General features: G+C 34.8%; 1 protein-coding gene across 1 annotated transcript; it reads left to right on the forward strand.

Moving 5' to 3' along the window:
* The first annotated feature begins 708 nt into the window (after positions 1-708).
* Positions 709-21697, forward strand: LOC138323865 (uncharacterized). Its single transcript, XM_069268763.1, has 15 exons — positions 709-1059; positions 2738-3060; positions 3512-3666; positions 4400-4539; positions 5203-5353; positions 5874-6348; positions 7135-7363; positions 7926-8098; positions 9658-9892; positions 11181-11353; positions 11717-12401; positions 13637-13729; positions 14946-15066; positions 17359-17573; positions 18560-21697. The coding sequence occupies exons 1-15, from the start codon at positions 780-782 to the stop codon at positions 19285-19287; spliced, it is 4176 nt and encodes a 1391-aa protein (XP_069124864.1). The 5' UTR covers positions 709-779; the 3' UTR covers positions 19288-21697.
* Positions 21698-22125: the final 428 nt, after the last annotated feature.

A 22125-nucleotide genomic window follows, 5' to 3' on the forward strand; every position in this document is an offset into this window, starting at 1 on the left:
ACAACACTTTGTCGGGACCATGTCAGGATCATTTCATGCAAGTTTTAGCCAAATCGCACTGGTAGAACTTGAGAATAATTTCAAAATGTGAAAAGTTAACGCACGGCGCACGGCGCACGACGACAGACGAAACATGACGACTATAGGTCATCCTGACCCTTCGGGTCAGATAACATCAAAATTAAAACATGGATTTGAAAAAAAAATATATATATAGTATTTGTAGAAATGTATGCCATTAGGCCTACCTGACCCGTGTCATTTTCTTTGTGTGTTAGTTGAAGATTTATAGAATTATGAATTTAATAATTAATAAGGAAACAATATATTGCATTGTGATTTTTACATGAGTCTGCAGACACTTTATGAATTTCGTGAAAATCTTGATGGTTCGTTTTCTCTTTTGATTTGGCTTGATTTTTTTTGTGTCTTTGTTTGATATTTACAGTTCTCATCTAATATCAATTAATTGAAAAGTAGGTCCGAATATTTTGGACCAAATGGTATTATTTATTAATATCCGTCTATTTGTCAAATACTATCATGATTAAAATGTCACAATTTAATTTTAAAACATGCACAAAAGCAATCTTCTAAATCAGTCATCATGGATGCAAGGGAGGCAACTGTTGATTTGCGTTTCCATACGAAAATATTCAGAAAATTGTGTCAACCGACCTAGCAGAAAATATTATCCGGGTATTTTTCTCATAATGTTTCCGGAAATGGCGGTGTGAATGACAAATGAAGACAAGTTTTAATCTACCTTAGCAGAAATTATGAAAACTACAAAAAGAGCTAGTCGTGGCATATGCGACTTTGCCAATGTTATCGAATATATAAGACATGGAAGATACCCCTCCTTCGCTACTGACGGAGACAAACGAACCCTTCGGAAACGTTCCAAGAGCTTCAGACTCGATGGCGATAAACTTTATTATTTGTCGACGCAGTCAGAAAATTCGGACAACCCAGTCCCTGGAAAACCGGATCGCTTGGTTGTCCTTACCGATGAGGAACGCACGAAAGTAATCGCCGAAGCACATGTGGATTCATCAGGTATAAAATCACGGCGGACATATCTTATGTTTACATGGTCCATTTTTACCAGGGGTCCGAATTTACCATCTTCGGTGATAGCGGACAAAACTCACCCTTCCACGTTATACGGGGCCAACCGGGTCTTCTTGGCAATCACTAGACCTATGTCTCAGACTACCTTATAGAAATAAAAAAAAAAAAGTATTTTTCTGATAACTAAATGTTTTTTCGTGGCAGATCTTTTGTCTTTCTTATTATTTTCCGCCTAATGTTCTACAGTGGAGTTGGACGTTTTGTCAATAACATAGGCCTACAGTATATATAACTACTCCCATATGTAGAAGTATATGGGGAATATTTATATAGGCCTATATATATGCTAAGTATTATTGACAAAACGCCAAACTCCTCTACTGGAGGGAAGTTACAATTTCTAAACCTCAAAAGTTTATAATTAATGTTAATAATGATATTTATTTTAATATTAACATAGATCTAGATGATTTTGAAAATAAAAAAAATATCTGGCTTAAGTAGTAACTGCTATAAATATATGTTATATATTGCTTAGATACCCACTTTTACTGTAGCAAAAAAAATGTAGCGGGATTGGACGGGGTCAATCATCGCTGACCATACATGTAGCTAAGCGGTAGAGCATTCAGCTTAGTGTTTCAACATCACAAATATTAACAATAAAAACTTTATAAGTCATTAAAAAGAGTAATATTTTTTTTGCTGTACAACAGTGCCTTCAAACCACGATGTAAAAATTAAATGATGTCTTGTAACTGTAACAGGAGCAAGACGGGCCCAGTTTGGTAATAACTGCAAACTACACCCGGCTCCCTACCCTTGTGTTTCAACCCAGGTTCATAGGGTTTTGCTTGATTTTTTCCAGTGAAGGAAAACAAGACAAAGACTTTAAACACGTAACAATATTTATTTATAACGACATATATATTAAACGATGTATTACACAAGACGTAGCGCCCAACAACAATGAGACTAACACATATATTTACAAAATATCCTCCGAACAACACCTCCATACCCCACCTACAATCCAACCATTCTATACCTAGAAACATGCCCCTTCCTGCTTCCTATTACCCATCTCTATTTATATTATTATAAATATCGTATATTATATATGCGATTATAACAATACATGCATGATCGACCAATACGAAGACGGAACACAACACAGGCGTTCGATACCATGACATATTATACACGACAGCTACACGTGTACAAGCTGATACACATGCATTCTAGCTAGCACAGGACCACGACACGATATAAAACACAAACTATTTACAAGCTGTGCTACATAACTAATAACAGATTTCTGACAAATAAGAACCAATAAATTATTGATATATTATAATCTGATATTAAATGTTAATGGTATATATAGGTTTACTAATTTTATTTCGATTCACCAATCTGATCTATCACAGTACTCCCTTTGTTTCACTCCAGGAAAGTGAACTCTGATAGATCAAAATTAAAATAGGGTTATGTGATTCAGTGGAAAATATCTGTTTAAAACATGCCTATATAAAAATACTGGTTAGGTCATGATCACGAAGAATGAGTGTTTTCACGATTAGTGTTCTTTAGAATTTGTTTTAATGTTACATCTGATTATAATTCAACTGAAATATTAAAACAATTATTAATTCACTTACAGGTGTACATATTGGGCGAGAAAAAGCCACTGCACTTATCAACCAGAAGTACTACTGGGTGGGCGTGGCCAACATGGTACGAGAGTTTTCGAGATCATGTCAAGTTTGTCAAGCCAATAGAATGGCTCAGAGCCAGGCCTACGAACTGTACAGAGCAAGTATAACTAGTGCTCCTAAGCCCACTAAAGAGGAAGAAGACTTCCCAGATGTAGAGACATCATCTACAATGTCCTCATCATTCATGTCCACTGCATCTGATGTTGCTGAGGAATCGGTCAAAATGGAATTTCTAGGCCCATCAGAACCTGTGGCATTTGGTGAAGCGGTAAGACAATCAAAATTTTGGCATAAATAAAAAACACTAAAAAAATGCTTTTGAAAAACCCCCCTTAAAAAGTAATGTTAGCCTGACTGTATTCCGAATTTGCATATTACAGAGTTATCTGCACTTGCGGGTAGCTATTGATTGTCACGTCATGTGTTTAGGAGTGTTCCGTCATACGTATCCGAGAAAACGACGTGAATTGCGCTCACGAAATAATGACGTAACAATCAATACCTACCCGCAAGGGAGCTAACTCTGTAATATGCAAAGATGGAATAATATATACATGTATATGTATACCTGTATTATTAAACACCCAGGGGTAATGAAAAAAAAAAGAAATTGATGTATAGGGTGGGGGTTGGGTTAATATGAGTAGTTTAATATTATGCATATTCTGATAATGGCTAAGGGTTGATCTTTCATCAATGCTTATTTTTGTGTGATACAGGTGGAGATTTCTGTTTTGGGGCCTTACAAGTGTCAAGACAGTAGTCGGTTTGTGGTTGTATTTATGGATGTATTCTCTGGTTGGCCAGAAGCTCACATTTTGGACAGGGTGACACCTGCTGATGTGACCCACCTGGCTATCAAGTGGATTTGTAGGTGAGTTCTGAAGAATCCAAGGTCATGCTCATAACCCACTGGTTTAGGTCTTGGACTGGTAGATGTTGGGGTGTCATAATTAAGAATCTGAGGTCATGCTCATAACCCACTGGTCTTATGAGGTCTTTGACTGGTAGATGTTGGCATGTCATAATTATTACCACTGTGACACATTCTCATTAATGTGTGATGTAGCTGCAATAGATGTACAATCATACATGTATTTTTTTGTGTAGTTGTAAATACATGTAAGATTGACAATTTCTGATCGTCAGTGATGGTTAATTATTACATGTACTAGACATTTAGTGTCTTTGTAGAGTCGGGTCATATCTGTATGCTATACTATGTATTTATATTTCAATAATATAAAAAGATGGAAGAATGAATATTTGAAAATATGAATTTATTTTTTGAATTTATTTTTTGTCCATGTTTCAAATGGTTCAGTTTAATAGAAGCTCATGTGTATTTTGTTCAGGTTTGCTGTAATTCAGTTAATTAGAAGTTGTGACTAGTATTTCATTCAGGTTTGGCATAATTCAGTAAATTAAAAGTTGTGACTTGTATTTTGTTCAGGTCTCACGTAATTCAGTTAATTAGAAGTTGTGACTTGTATTTTGTTCAAGTTTGGCGTAATCCAGTTAATTAGAAGTTGTGACTTGTATTTTGTTCAGGTTTGGCGTAATTCAGAGATCTGTAATTAGAACTTATGACTTGTATTTTTGTTCAGGTTTGGCGTGATACAGAATCTGAGTGTGAAGAACTGTGGCAAGTGTACTGCCACACAATGTCAACCCTTGATGACAGTGTTAAATGGCCATGGACTTTTTGATGTAACTTTACTTCAAGGTTCAAATACTTGGAAGTCAGGTGAGGAAATATTAATTTACATTAATTTAATTTGGTAGGGTTGTCACCATTTTGGCTTGGCTATATAATAAGGCCCTTATTATAAGGGTATAGTTTGATCATCATGTATGACAGACAATATTTTTCAGAGTTACGTCCCTTTGATTGATGAAAAACATCAATTTCTGCTATTTCAGTGATATCAAAATTGTACCTAATTTAAACTGTAAACTTGCCATAAATTCTTGGCTAAGTTTGGTTGACACTTCAAATGAACATTTTTGGTGGAGTTATGTGCCCTTATTGACAAAAACATCATTTTCGACCATTACTGTTACAAAGTAATTGGTGTAGACCAATTTTCTTTGAACATGCTAACAAGATAAATGCATTATAGTGCAAGACAAAATTTGATCACCGTGCACGTTTGGTTGACAATACATTAATGAAGCAAGAAGATAAAATCATTTTATTTTAATATTACCATATTAAAAAACCTGAATATAATCATTAATAAAATCATAATTTTCCCATAATATTTTATCAACAATTCAAATATATATTGATGTAAATGGAAACTTTCTATCTTGTTCATGGAAACAAATCTTGTTTTGTACATTTACAATGGTTCATATTTATGATTTAGAATCTAAAAGTTTTTCTATACCTTTCCATGTATTTCAGCTACCAAATGGAGTGAAGTAGAAAGGAAACTTACCAGTTTCATAGAGAACAACAAATGTTGGGATAAGTGTTTAGAGTTTGCTCTGCTGCCTCTACGTATCTCTAGAGGCAGAGAATCAGAGTACACACCAAGCTATCTAACACTTGGAAGGTAATTCAGCTATTTAATGGGTTTCCATATCCTAAACTGACATAGGTAAAATACAATTTACTGTTGATTATAAATTCACTTAGGGGTATTAAATTGGGCTCCGTCCTTCTGAGATTCTTTCCCTAGATGTGCCTTTTGCTGTTGCGGACCTTCAATTTTTAAAAAAGATTCTGTTACTATCGAAACTCAGTCAAAGATACCACATTACACTTTCTTTTTGTTACCTGCTGTTATTTTTTCAGTTTTACAATACTCGCATAAATTTAAAGTTATACTTGAATAATTGTTACTTTGACCTTGATGTATTTGGTTTTTATATCAACTGCGGTGCACCGGGGATAACGCCACGCTTTGCAGCTCATTGTTCCTTCATAAAAATGAATACTTACTGATCACAAATATGAATTCTTATTGCTTTAAATTTGAATGAATAAGGTTCCCCCTATGAGTCAATTGTATTGATCACAGTACATTGGTGACAAATATGTAGTCTTAAGTGAATCATGTCTTAATACCACAGGGAGATAACCCTGCCTCAGTGCCTTTCTCATCGGAATGATGCCAGCCTCACTGTTAGTGCTTTGGACCCCCATTTGTCACTGGAACAGATGCAAGACTCCACAAACAGGCTTCTCCAGCTCTTCACAGAATATGCCAGTGATCTGGGAAAAGAATTCAAAGAACCAGTCACAGAGGTGGCGGTCAATAAAGAAAACTTTAAAGTGCCAGGCAGGTCCACGACGCCGGGGAAGAGACGTGGAAGGAGACGACGGTATCAGAGTGATGAGGAAGATGAAGACGACGATGATCAAAACGATACTCATTTCTCCATTGATAGTCTTGAGAGTAGTTCAGAGGCTCTTACATCGACACCCCTTCCGTCAGGATCAAGGAAACGTAAAGTAAGAGAGTCTCAGCAGCTCAAAGATGCCAAACAGATCAAAAAAGAGAAGGATGGGGAGACGGATATGGAACAGGATCAAGATATGTGCAAGGTAGTGTGGATAAGATTCTGTAGTGTATGTCATATTGGCCAGATGTAAGTTTACTTGTCATAGGTTAACTCATACACTCCTGATATTCCATAATGGACTAGTCTATTCTGTGTTTCAGAAGAGTCTAAATGTGTCATCGGGGGTGATTGAGTTAACCTATTACCAGTACCTTGAATCTGTTATTTTTCAAAGGTATTCAGCTTTCTGTCACAAGCAAAATGTTACCTAGTGTTTATGTCATACACAGTGCATATACATTTGCCAGCCTTTGTGGGAACTGACATCTGACTATCATCTTAGTATCTCAACCCATAGAAAATGAAAAGATTTTATTATCTAAAAGTGTTTCAAGTTAATGTATATTTGAATGTTAATACAATTAATTTAAAACAAGCTCATCAACTTCTGCTTTGTCTGCAGTTTTCTGAAAAATATATAGGAGTTATCTCCCTTCTATTGCTCTACTATGCATAATTCTAAGGGAGTTATCTCCCTTACACTGCTTTACTCTATAACAACATCATTTCGTTCAGTTTGTTTATATTTAGACCATATTTTTTGTTTGTATTTAAACTATATTTATTGTTTGTTTATATCTCTATCTAATATGTGTATAAGAGTATATCAGATCTTATACAGGCCTAGCCTTTTGTCCAATCCTTTTGATTTTCAATAAAATTTATTGCACTGAGAAATCATTTATGATGTTGATGGATTTTTGGTCATTTTGTGTAGATTCAGATTCATGTAGGTGACAAAATGTTGAACCTGATTGATTTGTTTCAGGATTCTTTGGAACTGTACTACAAAAGCATTCTGACCTACTTACAACAGCAGACTTACCCGTCAGGATGTGGTGAGCACATGAAACGGTCCGTAAGAAAAGCCTTTGGCAACTACTCTGTAGAGGATGGTAAACTTATGTACAATAATGGGTGGACCGGCAAAAGGCAGGTGATCACCAAGCTGAGGGATAGATTGGCACTGCTCAAGTCTGCACATATAGATGCTGAAGGTATTCTATTCTAAACCATTGGTTTGGCTCCATATGTTCCTCTTTAAGATAAGATGATGGTGTCATAAATTTAAAAACAAAGAACTATCTGATCTTATCTGGAGGAATATTTGTGACTGAGAATACTACAGTGTATTGTGAATGATGTGTTCTGGGTTCCTTACAAATAAAGTATTTCATATTTAATGCTTGTCCAGAAGAGCAGATAATCCTGTACTAAGAAATACTATAACCCAACTTTCTTTCATGTACAATTTACTTTTGCAATTTTTAAGATCACAGTAAATTTGTGAATGTTTATCCCCACGAATACATATAAACCTAGTTTAATTTGATACTCTTAATTTTCAAGTTTGTGGAAGTTAATCATCCAGCACCTATTTTAAAATAGAAATTGCAAAATTTGGTATCTGCAAAGGAAAGTTGGTTTACAGTATTGAAATTAAATTCTAAATACTGAATAAAATGATTAGATATAGATCCTTGAGAATATTTCATGCGTCAAACTTGATCACGAAAATTGGGACTTATATTTTTGATGATATTACAAATGATCTTATAGGTAATCACAAATCCGCACGAGAAATTACGAAGGCTTTATCCCAGTACTATTGGAGGAACATTATAACCGAGTGCCACGCATTCGTAGCTGGCTGTCCTACTTGTAATGTGAGCGTCTCGGAGAAAGGAACTGGTGCTACAAACCTAACCAGCATGTCCAAGATCAGGAGATATGTAAGTACATTGGCTTCATATACAACATGCTTTATTTTCTGTAGCTATATTTCTGTTAAATATTATATGTAAGGTGCCCTTACAGTTGAGGGATCCTTCCCTTCTGCTAGAGGTCATTACATTACCAAAACAAAGACAAAAGTGATCTGTTTCAAGCTTATTATATCATGGTAACTCTAGATCCAAAAGTTGATGCTAGCTGGTGACAATAAAAATGATCATCTAATGTATGGCATGTATATCAAAACTACACAGGATTTTCATGTTGGTTTCATTTTGTTTTGAGAATACATGTATTTCTTTTACATATGTCAGTTACTTTTTGTGAAACCAATCATGCTTGATTTGAATGTACAAATGATGGATTAAATGATTAAATTTGTTTACTGTGGTAATAAAACCGTTGGGACAGTTAAAAATCTAATTTTGTAGCACATACAGCGGAACTTGCTTGATACGAACTCGGATAAATCGACAACCCGGCTTAATACAAAGTACTTTGCCGGTTCCGGCCGAATTCCTTCTTTATCTTTGATTAACAAACCCCTAAAATTCAAATTGGGAAAACTCGAAAAACTTGGATATTTCGAAGTAATTCTTTGGTCCGAATGACCAAAATCATACATGAAATGTTGGTATAAATCAAATTGAGATGTTTTGGACACCGAGATCGCCGAATAAATGTCAATTTCTTTTTCATAAATATGCCTTAAAATGGCATTTCAAAAGCCGCTTACAACTACAAAAACATGAAAAAAACCTGTTTAATGTTTAGCAATGAACCTCAGTTATATTTTATCAACAATCATCAGCGATAATCAATTGTAAAGCTGCAGTACATGTTCATTACTTACATAAACATTACCCAGACTGAAATGGTGACATGATAAAAAGCAGGTGCTCTCGGCGGCCTGTCACATGTATGGTGTGATCACTCGAGCGGAACTAATCTCTAGCCACCTGGCACTGTGTTCCAAATGCAATCACAACTTGAGCCGTGCACGATCACTGTTTTTGTAGAGCGATGCTACAATTATTTAGGTGTGAATAATGTTAGTGCTTTGGACTTTTTACTCGGCAAAATAGACTTTACACCGTTCACAAGCCACCATCGTTTGATCATGAGTTGACATGCGCAGAATTACTTTCTACAGAACTTCCTATGAACACTTGTGTCTCAGTTAAGTTATGTCTGTTATTTCTATGTGCCTGAAAAAAAAATGTTGTGACTGCAGTTGATGAATCAATATTTTGGATTTATTTCGGTTTTATTGTTATAATTTTGCAACCACTATCGACGATTATGATATCTTTCTTGCTCATATGGATTTACGACAAGGAACAAGTAGATCTATTAACATGTAAAGAGATCGTCAGTAGACTTAATTGAGAACTCGCTTAATTCGAACACTCAGATAACTCAAAGTTTAATCTCAGTCCCTTCGAGTTTGTTTACTAACCGAGTTCCACTGTACATGTATCTGTTATTGGTTTTTTTAGAGTTTCATAAACCAACAAAATACTTCCTCAAGACTTTACAGTTCATTAATGCATTGTAGGAGAAGATGGCAGATGTTGCGGAGAAAAATTATGCCTTACTGATACGATATCTACAGAGGTCCAAGTTTCCACCTTCCACTGATGCCCAGGAAAAGGCTGCGGTTGAAAAGATAGCTGACCACTTCCGACTTGTAAAAGGCGTTCTGTATCTGATAGATAAGACATCCTCTATGTGTTTGGAAGTAGCTAGTCGGGCGCGTAAAATGGCCATCAAGTCTGTCCACGAAAGCATCGGTACATAATGGTTCAATCATGCAATTTGTAATAGTATAAACATGCCCTAGTCAGAGACTTATTACATGTACAAGCATTTAAAATTAAATTTGAATATCAGCATGTGACTGAAATTAGGCAGTTATTCTACGATAAAGCAATGATAAGAATGTACAGAAATTGTTGTTCAAACTTCCTGAATTTTTTTAAGCGGTAGAGGTTCTATACAGAAGCCTGTTAGGGTCACATTGAAAAAAATATTATGTCGTTATAATGACTTAGTATGTCGTAATAACAACATATAGTACCTCGTTATAAGGACATAGTATCTGGTAATAATGACATAGTATCTCGTAATAATGACTTAACTATGTCTTTATAACGACTTAGTATGTCGTAATAACAACTTAGCTATGTTGTTATAACGACTAAGCTATGTCTTAATAATGACATGGCTAAGTCGTTATTATGACATACAAATGTACTAAGCCGTTTTTTATAAGATAATAATAGCTAAGTTGTTATTACAAGATACTAGGTTGTCATTACGACATAAGTAAGTCGTTATAACGACATAGCTAAGTCGTTATAACGACATAGCTAAGTCGTTATTACAAGATACTATGTCATTATTACGACATACCTTGTCATTAGTACGACATACTAGGTCGTTATTATGACATAGGTCAGTTGTAATTACGTCATAGGTAAGTCTTTATTTTGACATACTAAGTCGTTATTACGATATAGTTTAGTTGTTATTACGAGATACTATGTTGTATTACGAGATACTATGTCGTTGTTACGAAATAACTAAGGCGTTTAATGAGATACTGTGTCGTTTTTACGACATAACTAAGTTGTTATAACGAGATACTATGTCGTTATTACGAGATTCTATGTCGTTATTACCACATAACTAAGCCGTTATGATAAGATACTGTGTCTTTATTACGACATAACTAAGTCATTATTACAAGATACGACATAACTAAGTCTTTATAACGAGATACTATGTCGTTATTACGACATAGCAAAGTCGTTATTGCGACATAACTAAGTCGTTATTACGACATTCTAAGTCTTTATAAGGACATTATATTTTTTTTCAATGTGACCCTAACAGGCTTCCGTACTTCTATATATATAAATATATTTATATATAGAGGTCAATTTTGACAATTGTTTTGTCCACCTAGTTACGAATTACTTCTTTGTCCCATATATAAATATATGGAGAAAAACTTTAGGAAATTTTTTTTTCTCTATGATCTTGGTTTTTGATAACTAGGAATGTCCTCTGTTTCAGGAACTAGCATCCCCAAAATACAGGAGCTATGTGGAGCAGTCAGTCAGAAGTATATATGGCACAGTCTGATCGAAGATGTATCTCACTATCTCAACTCTTTGTCTGCACAGGAATCTCCGTCATTACGAATATCACTTTTGGAAAAGAAGCAGCTGGAATTCCTTGAGTATTTTGTAAGTATATTTGTAATAAAAAAAAGAAATGACATCTCATTTAAAGCTTATGACACATACATTTGTATGTGAAATATTTTACAACAATGCACTCCAAATGCATGCATTGTATTTTAAAGGGAATCCAACTAAAGAACAAGTAAAGAATACTTGAATTTAAAGCTTTTTGAATAAATTGCCAGATAAAGATTTTCTGCACTCAAAAATACACACAATTCTAATCTTTAATAATTCTAGAATTGCTGAAAATCATTTTTCTTGGTTTTACTTATAATCGCAAAAAAAACCCAAAAACCGAAGGAAGTAATCAGATACATATACAGAATTTTTGCTGATATGTTTGCTTATTCCATTTATTTTAAGAATGACGAGAAGGCGTTCTTTGAGAAATATCAGTCGGTGGATGATTCCATTCATGATGAAGGAGAAGAAGAAGAGAGCATTAGTCTGACTCCAGAACCTGAACAGGATATGGACGTGTCTGAAGAACAGCAGGACGATGGTGAAGAACAACCAGTTGTAGAATCAAAAGTGCAGGATAAAGTAGAGAGTAGTGTGTGTGAAAAGCCAAGTACAGAAGTAGGACTGAGTAACTATGTTAGTAATACTTCAAATAAGGTGTTTGTTGTGTCAACAACCCGAAATCCAGCCCAAGCCGACTCAGAAATCACTGTACACATCACCGAGGAAACAAATACTCAAGGAAGCAAAGATCAGTCAACAATTGTAACAGAAAAAGAGGGGACTGTTGAGAAGAGATCTCAGATGAATGATTTTGGTGAAGGCGGGTTAGAGCAGTTAGCTAATGCTCTGGCCCTGGTGTCTGACCCGCTGACCGAGGCAGCTGTCCAGTCAATCATAGAGGGAGCAAATTCTTCACAGAAGGTCAAGGTCACCATTCCAGCCAAAGACGCGCTTCCTAAGACTTCCACACCAAACAAGACAACACAACAAATTGGGACACAGACCAAAGTTGCAGCTACAGGTGTTCAGTCCCAGCCTCAGATGGATCCTGCCAAACCACAAGTTCCAGCTGCAGAGGGGACAGGTAATATACAAAGCTGTATGTTTGGTACAAACAGTGACTCATTTCATAGGACAAAAATTCCAGTTTAATAATTCAAGACAAAATACTGATATTATAACCATTACATAGTGAAAAAGTTAATGCAGAAATAATGTAGAAAAACAAGAATCAATGTTTTTGGCATTCTTGCTAATTTGTTCGATGACATAGATATTTTTATTTTCCAAGTTTTGTATTTTACCAACAGAAAAACAATTGTGATTGTCGCCATGTTGTTTACATTGGTGATGACAATCACAACACATCATGGGAAATATTCAAGCAATCATGATTGCATGACAGAAAATGTGTACATTTTTCCTTTCAATTTTTTTCTTATAAACTGAAGAAGTAGTTTCTGCGCTTTTTTTTTCATGTAACTCGTATGTCGTCTACTGGACACAACTAATCATAAATCAGGTAACACCAAGTATCTTCTCTTCTATATACAACAACGGATATGAGACGTCATGTTTTTCTGTCGGAAAGAATAAAAGCAAATAGTCATTTCATAAAATTTAGAAAAAAGAGCCCATATTCTATATTTGCATAATATAGAGTTATCTAGATCTGCCCTTACGGGTAATGACATACGAATCGATACCTACCCGCAAGGAGCTAACTCCTCTGTAATATGCAAAAACGGAATAAGGACACCCCCCCCCCCCCACAATCCCCATCTGAATCCAATATGAATGCAAACTGGACAGAGGCAAATTCCATGAAGTGTGCTAGCATTTTCATGCTGAATTTGCCTCTGTTCAGTTGGCATTCATATAGGCTATGAATGCCAACTGAAAGACGTTCAATGCTTATATTTACATTTGGTTACAATTTTATGATGAAATCCCAAGGAATTTTGCATCTATAATGAAATAATAATTCGTTATCGTCATGGATGGAACAGCCATTTGAACAGCCGTCTTCCGTGATCGCTGGGATGACAATTATGACGTTACAATGATAATAAGGTCATAATAAGCGCTAGAAGTTCATTGTCCATATGACTACCAAATGCGTTTGGTAAGATTACATAGTGGGACTGCAGTGAAAATGTAAATATTAGGTCAAAAACGGTATTTGTTTTGCTTGGTGCTTCTCATATCCTACCACACTTTATTATGGTTTCAATCTGCACTTGGTATATGATGTTAACGAAATGTATGTGTATTTTGTCTATGGTTGTAGAAATAGTGTGTTTTACCGATTTTTTACAGGTGAAGAGAGTGGGGAGGGCAAGAAGAAGAAGACATGCTTGTTCACCTGTAATATATGTAACCAGACCATCCGTGGAAATGTCAAGTTTAAAAGTAAGTAATTGAGCTCATCTGTTCCATCTTCACTTAATATTACAGAGTTACCTACCTTGCGGATAGTTATCCATTGTGACATCATTATATTGTGAGTGAAACTCGCATCATTTTCTCTGAAAAGTGTGATGTAACACTCACAATCACATGTCACAATCAATACCTACCGGCAATGGCCGATAACTGTAATCTGCAAATAAAGAGTAAGTCTATGAAGTTGTGTGTAGTTATCTGCATTAAGCTTTTAAGTTTTAAACATATCCTCCTTGTCCAATTTCAATATATATTCCATTTCTTTCCTAAGTATCAGTGGTTAAAAATCGTAGTACCCTTAATTATACAATCACCATACATGAGTTTCATATAAAGAACCTTTAGCTTTTAATAGGAAGCTGAAGCCAAATTCTGTCAGGTCATGATGAATAGGTTTTAGTTTATGAATTGGGTTAAGTGTCAAAATGAACTGTCATTAGACAACAGCTTTGTTAGAATATGTGGATTGAAACTTAGAATTTTAAAAGTTTTATAAATTCATACCTTTAAAGGCCCACTACCTTTCCGAAACGGCTTTTAATCTTTAGAATGGGAATGTAAAACAAGATCGATAATTTTGTAGAGTCTTAAAAATTATTAACTTACCGTTAATACTACATTTATCATCACCTTCTGAACGAATTGTTTAAAATAAATAAAATGTTTATTTTCATAACGCGGGTCGTATTATGTTTCCTGTCGTCGTCCTAATTACCGCGCGGTAGTTGACTATCACTGCGCCAGACGGCAAAACAGCGAATTGACTGTCCACTGTTCTCATATGTTACGCAGGAAATCTTGCATATGTTTGGTGTCGTAACCTTATTTTAGGTCATTGGTATGCCTTTTCTGATGTTATTAATGTTTTTTTAAGAAACCTTTATATTTTGCTCCGGAAAGGTTATGGGCCTTTAAACAGGACAGTGTTATTATCTCCATGTGAACACAATAAACAAACAGTGCTACCTGAATAATACAGTGTATGTATTTAACTATAGATACCATACATGCCGTGATGGATCTTGATAAAAAATTTTAAACACAGTCAATAAAATCATTAAAATTTGTAGCCTGAATTGAAATTCTAACAGTTAACTAACTTATTTTCATGTAGGAAAGCAATTGCCACAAAAATTTTATATTTCCACAATCAGTATGATATTATTTTGTTCCTTATTAACAGTTCATCTGGCTAAACACAATGGCCAGAAGCCATTCCACTGCGAAGTGTGTAACAAGCGATTCAACAACATCAAGTCGAGGAAACTACACATGAGAAAACACTCGGGAATAACACCATATCTGTAAGTTAGTCAGGGCCAGATAATTAATATGTTGTTATACTCACAGTTACTCATCATCTTCAAAATAGACTCAACATCTGGAAGTTAGTCAGGGCCAGGTAATTAATGTGTTGTTATACTCACAGTTACTCATCATCTTCAACATAGACTCAACATCTGGAAGTTAGTCAGGGCCAGGTAATTAATGTGTTGTTATACTCACAGTTACTCATCATCTTCAACATAGACTCAACATCTGTAAGTTAGCCAGGACCAGATAATTAATGTCTTGTTAGGCTCACAGATACTCAACATCTTCAACATAGACTCAACATCTGGAAGTTAGTCAGGGCCAGATAATTAATGTGTTGTTATACTCACAGTTACTCATCATCTTCAACATAGACTCAACATCTGTAAGTTAGTCAGGACCAGATAATTAATGTGTTTTTAGACTCACAGTTACTCATCATCTTCAACATAGACTCAACATCTGGAAGTTAGTCAGGGCCAGATAATTAATGTGTTGTTATACTCACAGTTGCTCAACATCTTCAACATAGACTCAACATCTGGAAGTTAGCCAGGACCAGATAATTAATGTGTTGTTAGGCTCACAGTTACTCAACATCTTCAACATAGACTCAACATCTGGAAGTTAGTCAGGACCAGATAATTAATGTCTTGTTAGGCTCACAGTTACTCAACATTTTCAACATAGACTCAACATCTGGAAGTTAGCCAGGACCAGATAATTAATGTGTTTTTAGACTCACAGTTACTCATCATCTTCAACATAGACTCAACATCTGGAAGTTAGCCAGGACCAGATAATTAATGTGTTTTTAGACTCACAGTTACTCATCATCTTCAACATAGACTCAACATCTGGAAGTTAGTCAGGGCCAGATAATTAATGTCTTGTTAGGCTCACAGTTACTCAACATCTTCAACATAGACTCAACATCTGGAAGTTAGTCAGGACCAGATAATTAATGTTTTGTTAGACTTGCAGTTACTCAACATCTTCAACATAGACTCAACATCTGGAAGTTAGTCAGGACCAGATAATTAATGTGATGTTAGGCTCACAGTTACTCAACATTTTCAACATAGACTCGACATCTGGAAGTTAGCCAGGACCAGATAATTAATGTGTTTTTAGACTCACAGTTACTCATCATCTTCAACATAGACTCAACATCTGGAAGTTAGCCAGGACCAGATAATTAATGTGTTTTTAGACTCACAGTTACTCATCATCTTCAACATAGACTCAATATCTGTAAGTTAGTCAGGGCCAGATAATTAATATGTTGTTAGGCTCACAGTTACTCAACATTTTCAACATAGACTCAACATCTGGAAGTTAGCCAGGACCAGATAATTAATGTGTTTTTAGACTCACAGTTACTCATCATCTTCAACATAGACTCAACATCTGGAAGATAGTCAGGACCAGATAATTAATGTTTTGTTAGACTCACAGATACTCAACATCTTCAACATAGACTCAACATCTGGAAGTTAGTCAGGGTCAGATAATTAATGTGTTGTTATACTCACAGTTACTCAACATCTTCAACATAGACTCAACATCTGGAAGTTAGCCAGGACCAGATAATTAATGTGTTGTTAGGCTCACAGTTACTCAACACCTTCAACATAGACTCAACATCTGTAAGTTAGTCAGGACCAGATAATTAATGTGTTGTTAGACTCACAGTTACTCAACATCTTCAACATAGACTCAACTTCTGGAAGACTGAATTTCTTGTCTAGGATTTCATTAATGGGTTGGTTGCCAGCTGTCAATCAACCATCCGGGCACCGCACATGGCATTTTGTATTGTGTATTACATTTTATACAATATCTGGTGATCAGCCAATTACTTATTTATAAGAGATAATCAATATTCTTCATAGCAGCAGGTTTAATTTACTCTAAATATCTCTTTGAACAAAACGTTTTACTCAATATTGTAGGTAAATAAATATGGAGATAAATATTGAAATTACTATTAACAGTACAATAGGATCTTATGATAAGTTTAGTTTACTGTTAACCAACCCTATTCTGTGCCTACTAAATTTCACGATTCTTGTGTCAAAACAAGTTAGCAAAGATTTACTTTTGCAGGTTTAAAAATTGGATGGAATTATCTTTCACTCTAAGTAAGGTATATACATATACATTCGCGATTTGATGATTTGTCAGTTGGCATATCTTGAACAAATGGCCACATTAATTTTGTTTTATATTGGACATAAAATCAAACCAATTTTAACATTGATGTTCGTTTTGTGTTTTAGATGTAATCTCTGTGGTAAGAAGTTTACACTAATTGGCAGCCTTAAAGCCCACATCAGAATCCACGAGAAAGGTGGTAATGTTAAAATAGCCTGTAAGATCTGTGACCGGGTGTTTGCTAGCAAAAACCGCTACGACAGACACATGCAGTTCAAACATCCGAGCACTCCGCCAGTCTTCAAGTGTGACGAATGTAGCAAGGTCTTCACAACCTCAAGTGAGTGTCAGCATGAAAATACTGTAGGCTAACTTTCTTGGACTTGCAATTTGCGTTTGTGGATTTCCCGATCCAAATTAATTCATGAAGGTTTATCTCCATGAATAAATAATTATTAAAACATTTGGAATATAAATTCTAATAAATTTTCCTTCCACGAAAATTTTTCTCTACAATTTTATTTTGAAACTGAAATTGCGAAATTTGATAGTGACATATGAAAGTTGATTTACTGTATGGTACAGTAGTCCTCTGTTGACTTTCTGCAGTATGCTATATTTTTTGTATATGATTGATTAAGATATACATATGTATTGTAAATATACTGGTGATGTCACATTGATAATGTTTTACAATTCAACTGAATTTAGCAAAATGATAAAATAATTCAAAATTTGCTTAAACATCTGCTATTAATATTGAAACTGCGTGATTGACTTCTGCAAACTTTCACATCTCTACTGACCCAGGTTCTTAAGGTATATTTAAACCCAACTTCTGCTCTGTTCCCAGAACTTTGCTCCGATCTAACATTTATAGAAGATCTTACATGAGTGACAATGTACATTGTAATATGAAATTTATGAAATGAATTCATTAATTTAATATGCCACAAGCCTTTAGTTGATAAGGCTCCTTGCTTATCAAATTATTGAATTTGTTTGATAAATTTCATATTATGCAGCCACAAATGTAAAATTATATACATCACATACATAGGTAACTTTTATTAATGGAAATATAGACGAAACTTTGAATTTCGTTTCTATATCAATGAGAAATGCAGAATTTGAGATGTGACACTTGTGTTTTGTGTGACATCATATTTTGATGATGACATCATTATTACCCGCTTTGTCATAATTATATAGTGTTATCACACATGTGTCTAAAAATATTTTTGATACCGCAATGTCACATGGCTGCATGGGCCAATTTTTGATAAATAATATTACCGTACAAACTTCATATTCATTTCTTAACAGGAAGCTTACGCCGACATACACTGTCATTCCATTTGAATGTGAAGTACCATCTCTGTGGGGTATGTGGCAAGAGTTTCTTCAGGAAAGAGTATCTCACGTCGCACCTGGCTCAACATCAGGGATTATCAGGTGTAAAGAAGAAACGAGAGCTTGCCAGAGTCGATGCTAAGAGTGAACTGATTCAGGTGAATATGGGCCCTCTTGTGGCACAGCGACCAGTACAGTCAACACCAGATACAGGGTTCATGGTTCATTCGTCAAACTTACAAGACATTCCTCATGCCGAGTTACAAACCTTGGATCAGTCTGCGGTGCAAAATTTAAGTTCCTCAGTGATACAACATGTTGGTCCATCAGATGCGACGCGATCATCACAAGAAGCCTTAGAGACTTATCGCGCCGCACATATTGTGGCTGGTGGGGATGTTGTAACAACTGACAATATTGTCCCCGTCACATTGTACTCAAATTCACCAGTGAATTACACAGAAACAGCGGGACAGGTGGAGAATACTTATTACGCCATAGAGACTCCGAGTCAGGACGACGAACAGCAGGTCGCCCACACAGTAGTGTACGGCTACCCTGCTGTCCAATACGAGGTCGAGTGTAGCTCTGGTGCCGACCAGCTAAACAGTGAGGACTTGTCGGCAATTAATCTCCTGGCTCAGGCCAGTGTGTGTCAGGGGAATGAGTCCATTACCTATGTGGCACATGAATATCAGTAATGCATGTCAGGGAACGAGTCCATTACCTATGTGGCACATGAATATCAGTAATGTATGTCAGGGAACGAATCCATGACCTATGTGGCACATGAATATCAGTAATGTATGTCAGGAGAACGAGTCCATTACCTACAGTGTATATGGTACATGAATATCTGTAATGCATGTCAGGGAACGAATCCATTACCTATGTGGCACATGAATATCAGTAATGTATGTCAGGAGAACGAGTCCATTACCTACAGTGTATATGGCACATGAATATCTGTAATGCATGTCAGGGAACAAATCCATTACCTACGTGGCACATGAATATCTGTGATGGATATGCCAGGACCATTGATCACATTGTTGTTTATGTCTCAGTATTTATTACTGTAAACCAACCTTTCATATGTGATTTACTTTTGTGTAAATTCGCCAAAGTTTTACCTCTGTGAATTTAATATCTACATCAATTATACTGGCAGGCGGCTAATTTTCACCAAGTACCCATTCTCACCATTGCATGTGCAAATTTTCGTAAATAAATTAATCTTCTAATAGAGGACACTTTTGATTTGATTTTAATTGATTTTTTAATTTGTAAATCTGCGAATGTTATTCCTCACAAACTTATTTTGAAATGAAAATCACAAAATTAATTTACTGCCAAAGAAAGTATATTACAAAAGACATTGATCTTAGTGAATATTTCTGTTTGAATCAGAGTATATGTATAACTTGGTGGTTTTGTGCAATAATCACTTTTAAGACTTTATAGAATGAATTAACTACTGTATGTTGATTGTATTTTTATAATTAAAAACACTTCTGCCCAGTTTACGTACAAAGCTATTTATTGGTATTGGCCAAGCAAAACTAAGGAATCGAAAATAAGCCTACAGCTATGAATTGTGTACCTAATGATGTCAGAAACTCTGATGTTCCAAAATGCAAATTTAGTCAGAATTTTTGGTATTAACAGAATTCAAAAGCATATAATATGCCATATGAGCATGTGAAGAAATATACAATTTCTGTAGTTTTCTTTTAACCTTGAGATACATAACCCAAATTCATGTGAAATTCACTTGAACTGTGGCAAAAAAGATTTATTTCACATTAAATGTGAAATTCACGTGAAGCAATATTGTTTGTGTATTTACTAAGTATATGTGTTTATTCTTAATAACAGGGCTACATTGACTAAAATTATATTCACTTTATGCCACTCCTCACATTCCTTTGAAATAAATGATTATTCAAGGAAGTATATCATATATACTTTCTTGATTTATATTGTCAGAGCTTTGTGCAAATGCCAAGTGAAAATTGATGTTTTTTACTAGTTAATAAATGATAGTACATTTCTGTTGTCCCCATACAAATGCAAGTAAAAACGTAAGTTTAGAAATGGCATTTTAATTTATACCTGCTGCAGGATATTTGTAGTGCTCTATTAAAAGTTCAAAGCTGTTGTTTTGCACCAAAGCATACACATGACATTTATTGCTATTGTTTGTTTCTAATTTATACTGTAGGTATAATGTTGAAATCTTAGTCCATCCGTTAAGATAGAAGTTTGCAGAAATTGAATTGTTCATAGTGATCTCTATATAATAATGGGTTGATCAGAAATAATAAAACACAAACTCTTGAATTTCGTTAAAAATATGGTATATCATTTATTTGTTACACATTATATATTGTACTTTGTTGTACAATAGACATATAAGATGTGACATGAGTGTGTGATTGAGGACTTCGTCACATAAAACCTGATAATGTATAGATTCGGTGAAAAAACATGTCAGAATGGTTTTAGAGATTTTTTCCATCATATCTAAAACAAAAGTATGAATACTGTGACACTAATAAATTAAATAGGAAACAATATATTTGTTGTTTTAATTCTGTAACAGAATTTATGCTGTAAAGGAAAAATATAAATCACTTTGTGCCATAAGCTTGGGGAAAAATTTCCATCCACCAGTAGATCAGTACAAAAACGATTAAGTAGCAGCAAAGCATCCTATCGTAGTGTATTATTATTCAAAAACCTCAACAACTATTTTGTTTAATTTGTACAGATTGAAGTTTTATTTTCTGCAGCAAAGTTTTCTGTACTTCCATATTTAAGAGTTATCTGCCCCTTGTGGGTAGTTATTGCAACATCATAAGTTATGTTGTGCATTATAGAATACTTTGTGAGTTAGCTCTCAAAATCACGATGTCACAATGGACACCCACTCGCAAGGGAGGTAACTCTTATATGCAAGAAAATAATTTGATATCGAGTGCTAACTTCATTAACAGGATTCAAATTGTGCTGACAATTGCGATTTTGAGAAAGGGTCTTTTCAAGACTTCTTTTATGTCTAATTTGCGACAGAATATATCTGTAAAAGACTGGAGTCGTTTGTAACAATAGACTAGAGAGACACCAAAAAGATCTTAAGATGACCTTGTGACATAACAAAGTATCGAAATGTATGTAGTTATTTGTGAGTTACATTCCCGATACAGTAATAAAACAGGATACTTCCAAGAACAATCAACAAATCTCAACAGTTCTTATTTACATAAAAAATAAAGACAATTCATGTATTAAGTTAATTTTGTATTGATGTCAATATTTTTAATTTCATTGGGGTATGTAGAAATTTTGTTTACAAATTGTGTGAGGCTGTGATGCAGATTCTCACAGAAGTATGCAAACAAAATTTATCTCATAACTCGATGAAATTGAAAAATAGTTACATCAATACTTGCAATTATTTTTTCACAATACTTGATATAAAAATAAAATATGTTTAAAAGTATGACTCCAAGGGATAATTTTTCCAAATCAATATG

Source organism: Argopecten irradians, chromosome 5, assembly GCF_041381155.1.
Source record: "Argopecten irradians isolate NY chromosome 5, Ai_NY, whole genome shotgun sequence".
NCBI lineage: Eukaryota > Metazoa > Mollusca > Bivalvia > Pectinida > Pectinidae > Argopecten > Argopecten irradians.

Excerpts from the sequence above, each read along its gene's own strand:
- LOC138323865 (XM_069268763.1), top strand. The coding sequence starts at position 780 with ATGAAAACTACAAAAAGAGCTAGTCGTGGCATATGCGACTTTGCCAAT. Across the intron at positions 4,540-5,202 it reads TTCAAATACTTGGAAGTCAG|CTACCAAATGGAGTGAAGTA; the intron begins GTGAGGAAATAT and ends CATGTATTTCAG. Across the intron at positions 6,349-7,134 it reads AGGATCAAGATATGTGCAAG|GATTCTTTGGAACTGTACTA; the intron begins GTAGTGTGGATA and ends GATTTGTTTCAG.